Raw genomic sequence first — 7,441 nt, 5'->3', positions numbered from 1 at the left:
AATATAGATGAGTGCGATCAGGCTGATGTTGAAACACCCTAGCAGCACCTTCACCACCCACCTCTGCAGCAGGCAGCCTCCCAAGGACAGTAGCTGTCCTGCCTCCATGTGTCCTCTGCCAGTCACGCTTCCCTCCTCACTTATAGCATTGCAACTTACCTTTGCCCCAAACACTGCAATTCTAGGCAGGCACAGAAAATGACACTGCAAAGCTTTGCTTCCTGAGAATCTGTTCTCTTTTGTAAAAAAAAAAAAAAAAAAAAACAAAAAAAAACAAAAAACAGAACAAAAACAGTTTGTAGCTCTGAAGACTGCAAAGATGTGTTTGAATTTTTTGGGCAATACCCCCTGAAAGCTCAGAAGCAAGAGAGGTAGCTGTTACAAGATTTCCAAAGCTCAGGCAGTGGGGCTCCACTGCCCCCTCGGTATGAGCAGCAGTAGAATAAATAATGCACAAAAATGAGAAATAAAAATAATAGAAGTATGCAAAGTAAGAGAAGTTATGAAACTTTGCAAAATTTGCAAAATTTATATAGGTCACGGAACTCACCTTTCTCAATATTTTGGTATCTTTCAACCTGCATGTGGCAGTCTGGTCTGGTTGAGCCCCCCCCCCCCTCATGTAGTCTCAGCGTAATGTCATCACCTTTTCAAACCATACCCAGCCCAGGTGGAAAAACCACCCCTGAACCACCCTGGATTTTACTTGAACAGTCATGCCCTGCCCCCAAACACCCCAAATGTGTTTTATCCCCAACACGACCCCTGGAAAAACAGCCACCCCATGCTGACAAACGACTCCCCTGGGACCTCAAGCAACATCCTGCTATGCCTTAGGCTCTGCCCTTGACTCTTCTTCCCACCAAATGCTCCTGGCTGCCCCCTGGAAGTCACCCTTCAGCATCAGCCCCATTTCGAGAGACTGCACCAATGGCTTTGTAGCTTACAGCAACCCAGCAGCTCCGCACTGGCTCCTCGCCTCCATTGCAAAGGCATTGCAAAGCAAGAAATGCAACAGTTAAATCTGGAGGGGGCATCATCCCTCCTAGGTTTCTGTGAGATACACCCAGGGCTGTTTCTTCCCCAGTTCTCAAGTGTACTCTTAGGTGAACAGCAGTTTTTCCTGCTTTTGCAAAGTTAGGGTCTAGTTATTCCAAATTGTTCCTGGAACTAGAATTCAAGCCCTTTGTTTGGTTTGCTTCCTAAAAAATTAAAACAAAAACATTTAAGGCTCAAGATTCAGTCCTGCTTCCTCCCAATGCATCCACAGGCTCTCCCTCCAGTGGGTTTTCCAGCCCTGCAGGACAGCAGTCTTGGTTCCCATTCTGAGTCTGGAACTTGGAGACAATCCTGGCAGTCTCCGGAGTGATCTCAAAGTGCTTGCGCTGCCCTCGAGTGTCTGGCGAGTTGCTGCGGCTATTTGTACCTTGCTCCAGGAGACGGCCTCCTGCCTCTGAGCCAGACATGGTAGCAGCCAGCAGGGGCAGACTGGACACTATGGGGGTGACAGTGCGAGGGTGCTTCACAGGCATCCGGCTGAAGCGCCCCCTGGTCTGTGGGCTGACATTGGCAACTTCAGGGTCAAGTATAGCGTCATTCTGTTTGGTGCCATCACTGCTGTTCAACTCTGAGTGAGGAGAAGAGACATTATGGAGAATTAGGGAAGCAGACAACCTATTGAATGTATCATCCCAGGAAGCAACAAATCTTAACTTGAAAGATGTCCCAAATCTAAGGATTTAGATATCTTATGGCTAAAAATAAAGGAGAAATTCAAACAGAGTGAAATACATATGGAGAAAAAGCTAGGAGAGATGCATGAGTTGATAGACAAGAAAATAGAGGGAGTAGTAGGCAAACTGTCTAGTAAAATTAAAGACTTAACAGTTCGATCAAAGACTATGGAAGAAACAAACAAAAAAATACAAAAAGAAATGAAAGAACAAAGGAAGGAGACAGATAATAATAATAATAATATCTTTATTGTCATTGCCCCCTCTCGGGGACAACGAAATTACTTGGCTGCTCCATCCACCCAGGTAGGGCACTCCACACAAAATCAAAACAACTATAAAAACACTAATTAAAACAATACAGTATAAAATAGCAAGGAAGATTAGATGACTTTCAAAGTCCGGGCTTCCCATTCAGGGCCGAGATCGCTCTGGGGAAGAAGCTATTCTTAAGACGGCTCGTTCTTGTCTTCATCGTCCTGTATCTCCGTCCCGACGGCAGGAGCTCGAAGAGACAGTGACCAGGATGCGATGGATCTTTTACTATGTCCAGTGCCTTCCTATGGCACCTTGTGGCATAAATCTGCTCTAAGGTGGAGTGTGGGCAGCCAACAATGCTCTCTGCTGCCTTAACAACTCTGCACAACCCCAACCTGTCCCGGGTAGTACAGCTTCCGTACCACACACATAAGCCATAAGTGAGCACGCTCTCAATGGCACAGTGATAGAAGGCAAGCAGCAGTTTCTGCGGAAGATGGTTTTTCCTTAGAATTCTCAAAAAGTACAGTCTCTGCTGCGCCTTCTTCACAAGCCCCCTTGTGTTGACACTCCAGGACTGATCCTCTTGTAATTCAATGCCCAAAAATCTGAACGTTGTTACCCTCTCCACACAGACCCCATCAATCAAAAGTGGCTGGACGTTGCTCTTCTGTCTCCTGAAGTCCACCACAAGCTCCTTTGTCTTCCTTGTATTTATGAGCAAGTTGCTAGCTCTGCACCACTCTGTCAGCCGCTCCACCTCATCTCTATAGTCCATTTCACACTCCCTTTCAGAGATGAGCCCAATCACGGTTGTGTCATCTGCAAATTTGACAACCCTATTACTAGGGTGAGCAGCGACACAATCGTACGTGTAGAGAATATAAAGGAGCGGACTGAGTACGCATCCCTGTGGTGTTCCTGTGTTAGTCCTAAGCATACTAGAGGTATAAGGGCCCAACCGAACCCTCTGGGGGCGGTCTGACAAAAAGTCCAATATCCACCCACGAAGTGATAACAGAAGCCCCAGATCTTCCAGTTTAGACATCAGACGTTGTGGTAGAATGGTATTAAATGCCGAGCTGAAATCTAAAAAAAGCAGTCTGGCATAACCCCCCCGCTGCTCCAAATGTGCAAGAACGGCATGGAGGGCAATCGCCACAGCGTCCTCTGTCGATCTTTTCGTTTTATAAGCAAATTGGAATGTGTCCAGTCCCTCTGGTAGGCAGGCAATGACATAATTTCGTACCAGCTTTTCAAAGCACTTCATGATTATAGGTGTAGTGCTACTGGACGATAGGATAAAAGATGAAATAGGAGAACTGAATAGAAATCAAGATCAAGTTCTGGATAATTTAGCGATGATTGAAATGAAACAGAAAGAGCTAAACCTAAAGTTTAGAGGAGTAGGAGAAGAAGCAAATGAGAACATTAAAGAAAAAATGACTAAAGAACTAGCGAAATGGTTGGAATTGAAAGAAGAGGTCGCATATACGATGGAAAATGCTTTTAGAATAAAAATGAGGTCTAAAGAAGTAAAATCAAAAAAAGTTCCAGGAGACTGTTTAGTCATATTCAATTTGATAGAGATGAAAAATACAATATTAAGAACAAGCTATCAAAAGAAATTAATAATTGAAGGCAGACCAATTATCATTTTTAAAGAAATACCAACCAGACTCCTACGCAAAAGAGAAGGTTACAAACAGCTAGTAAGTGTTCTGAAAAAAAACGGCATACAACATAGATGGGAGTTCCCAGAAGGGATCTCCTTCTTCTATAAAGATAAAAGATTCAGGATTACCGAGACCCAAGAAGTGAAGAAATTTCTGTGGAGATATGAGAAAGATCTTGGAAAAGTAGAGGAGAGATATGGAGGAAGAAATGGAGATGTAGAGGAGAGAAGAAGAAAAAGAGAGAAAGGGAAAGAACAGGAAGATAAAGGAAGGGAAGAAGAAGTAGAAGAAGAGGAAGAAGAAGAGAGAGTAGTGGAAGAAGAGGAAGAGCATATAGAAAACAAAACCACTCGAATTTAAATTATTAGTTGTTTGTAGATTGGAAAGTAAGCATAATACAGTGGTGCCTCGCAAGACGAAATTAATTCGTTTCGCGAGTTTGTTCGTCTAGCGAAGCACGGTGTTAGAAAAGTTTTGGAAAAGCTTCAAAAATCACCAAAAACCTCAAAAAAGGCTACCACACCACGTTCAATGAGTTGCTCCTCGAAGTCAAGTCACAACTGTATTAACGGTGTTAAGAAAAAGAAAACAAACTTGCAAGACGTTTTGTCTTGCAAAGCAAGCCCATAGGGAAATTCGTCTTGCGAAGCAGCTCAAAAACCGCAAAACCCTTTCGTCTAGCGAGTTTTTTGTCTTGCGAGGCACTCGTTTTGCGGGGCACCACTGTAATGAATCTGAAAATTTTGTCATGGAATGTGAACGGTTTGAATGAAAAAACCAAAAGGAATAAAATTGTGAATGCCATGAAAAGAAAGAATCTTGATTTAATCTGTATACAGGAGACACACGTGACCAAAAAGCATAAACATATTTTGATAAACAAAAAACTGGGGGTTGAGTTTATAAATTCTATTGCGGGGGGGGGGGAGAGGGGTAGCGATATATGTCAAAGAAAAACGGGAACCCAAATTAATCTGTAAAGACAATGAAGGAAGGATTTTGGGGGTACAAATTAATTTCCAGGGTGAAAAATTTAACGTGATAAACATATATGCCCCGAATCTGAACAAATTTGATTTTTTTAAGAAACTGGAACAAATATTGCTAGAGTTAGAGTGTAACAAGACAATATTATTGGGAGTGCCGGCACCAGAAATAGATAGACAATCAGAAAAGAAAAACGTAACCAAGGGAAACTGCCAAGATCCTTTAATAACCTGGAGGAAAATTTAGATTTAATAGACATCTGGAGATACAAACACCCAATAAGGAAGCAATTCACCTTCTTTTCAGAACCACATAAGAGTTGGGGCAGAATTGATCAAATCTGGGTCTCAAGAGAACTAACATTAAGAACTCTGGCCCTGTAAAATCATAGGATCATAGAAAAGTCTTCAAGCTTTTTATGATGGAGGACCTCTGTAGCCACCCCCAACGACACGATCTCAAGATGGAAGGGGAGGGAACAGCTGCAGTCGCCTGCGATTCCTGCGCAATGTTTGCCATCTTGCCAAAGGTTGCAGGCAGCTTTACCTGCAGCAATTGCATGTTGATTGCCCTTTTAAAAGACAAAGTCCAGCAACTGGAGGAACGTGTAGCTACGCTCCAAAGAATTAGAGAGCTGGAGCTCTTCTTGGAAGCAACAGAGCACACCGTCCCCACCAAGGAGGAGACAGGGGACTCCCCTGAGAAGGAGGCTAGTTCACCAACACAGGAGCCAGATATATGGAGAAACGTGACTCAAAGAAGTAGGAGGCCCAGGGTTCACTCTGATTGTTTAGAAATACACAATCGCTTTGAGGTCCTCTCCCCTAGCATGGAAGACGAAGAGCAGACTCCATTTGAGGATCTCTCCCTCATTACAGTCGATCAGGTATATGAAGACGAGCAGCAAAGTCAGTCCTCAGGGAATGTGCAGGCGACCTTGGAACGGACAGCTCACGGAAGAACCCCGACCAAACCCAAGAGGAGGCGTGTAGTGGTGATAGGGGATTCCCTACTGAGGGGAACAGAAGCAGTGATCTGTGGGCCTGACAAGATGTCTTGGGAAGTGTGCTGTCTCCCCGGGGCTAATATCCAAGATGTAACTGAACGACTGCAAGGAATCATAAAACCCACTGACAAATACCCCTTCCTCTTGGTTCATGTGGGAACCAATGAAATTGCAAGCTATAGCCTCCAGAAGATCAAAAGAGACTACGAGGCTCTTGGAAGGAAATTGAAGCAACTAAATGCACAAATTGTCATCTCGTCTGTCCTCCCAGTTGAACGACGTGGCCCAGGGAGAGAGGGGAAAATAGTGGAAGTGAACAGCTGGCTTCGCAAATGGTGTAAACAGGAACGGTTTGGATTCTTAGATCACGGACTGCAGTTTCTTGAAGATGGACTTCTGGCAAGTGATGGGCTGCACCTCACAATGGTTGGGAGAAATGTTTTTGCCAAAAATCTCAGAAACCTCATCAGGAGGGCTTTAAACTGACTAATGTGGGGGAGGGAGACAGTGCTCCTGAAGGTAGGAGTCTATCAATTAATGAAGATGATCATCCAAATGTCATAGACCAAATGGAGCAAACAGCACGCAGTGGTGGGAGGAAAAAATCCTTAAATAAGAGACACGGGGGAATGATTAATGGACTTCAATGTCTGTACACTAATGCGCAAAGCATGGGAAATAAACAAGATGAGCTTGAGCTCTTGGTACAGCAAACTAAATATGACATAATAGGCATCACTGAAACCTGGTGGGATAAGTCCCACGATTGGAATGTAATAATGGGGGGATACAATCTATTTCAGAGAAACAGACCAGACAAGAAAGGAGGAGGAGTGGCGTTATATGTCAGGGATGTGTATACCTGTGAAGAGATCCAAGATTTAGAACCTCAAAGCCAAAGTGAGAGCATTTGGGTCAAAATTAAGGGAGAGAAGAATAACAGAGACCTCATTGTGGGAGTTTACTATAGATCCCCAAGCCAAACGGAGGACATAGATGATGCCTTCCTGGAACAGATGGCCAAGCATGCAAAAGGAAGGGAGATAGTAGTAATGGGGGACTTCAATTACCCGGATATTTGTTGGACATCAAACTCAGCCAAGAGCATAAGGTCAAACAGATTCCTCACTGGCCTTGCAGACAACTTCATTGTCCAGAAAGTGGGAGAAGCAACAAGAGGAACAGCCATTTTAGATCTGGTCCTAACCAATGTTGATGACCTGGTTAGTGGGGTAGAAGTGGAAGGATCATTAGGCGCGAGTGATCATGCTCTTCTGAAGTTTACTATACAGCGGAAAGGAGCAGCCAAGCATACTAGGACTCAATTTCTTGACTTTAAGAAAGCCGACTTCATAAAACTTAGGGAAGTGCTGGGTGAGATCCCATGGACAACAATACTAAAAGGAAAGGGAGTTCATGATGGCTGGGAGTTTGTTAAGAGGGAGATACTAAAAGCACAACATCAGGCAATACCAATGAGACGGAAACATGGAAGGTGCCTAAAGAAGCCAGGGTGGCTATCTAAAGAACTTTTAACTGAATTAAGATTAAAAAAGGATGTGTCAAAAAATGGAAAAGGGGGGAAACCACCAAAGAGGAATTCAAACAAATAGCCAGCACGTGTAGACACAAAGTCAGAAAAGCTAAAGCACAGAATGAACTCAGGCTTGCTAGAGAGGTTAAAAGCAACAAAAAAGGCTTTTATGGGTATGTTCGTAGCAAAAGGAAGAACAAAGAAACAATGGGATCACTCAGAGGAGAAGATGGTGAAATGCAAACAG

General features: G+C 43.8%; 1 protein-coding gene across 5 annotated transcripts in view; it reads right to left on the bottom strand.

The window, feature by feature from the left end:
* Positions 1 to 309: 309 nt before the first annotated feature.
* GMIP (GEM interacting protein) overlaps positions 310 to 7,441 on the bottom strand; it is a 108,791-nt gene continuing 101,659 nt past the window's right edge. For 4 of the 5 annotated variants that reach the window (XM_082207891.1, XM_082207892.1, XM_082207893.1 and 1 more), the window contains one exon: positions 310 to 1,627. In XM_082207891.1, the coding sequence (XP_082064017.1) occupies positions 1,233 to 1,627 (395 nt within the window). In that variant the 3' untranslated portion in view covers positions 310 to 1,232. The remainder of the gene's footprint in view (positions 1,628 to 7,441) is intronic. The other variant, XM_082207895.1, reaches the window with a different exon arrangement.

Source organism: Podarcis vaucheri (genome assembly GCF_965113315.1).
Source record: "Podarcis vaucheri genome assembly, chromosome: 2".
In the NCBI taxonomy this organism is placed as follows: Eukaryota; Metazoa; Chordata; class Lepidosauria; order Squamata; family Lacertidae; genus Podarcis; species Podarcis vaucheri.
This window is presented reverse-complemented; position numbering and strand designations above follow the sequence as displayed.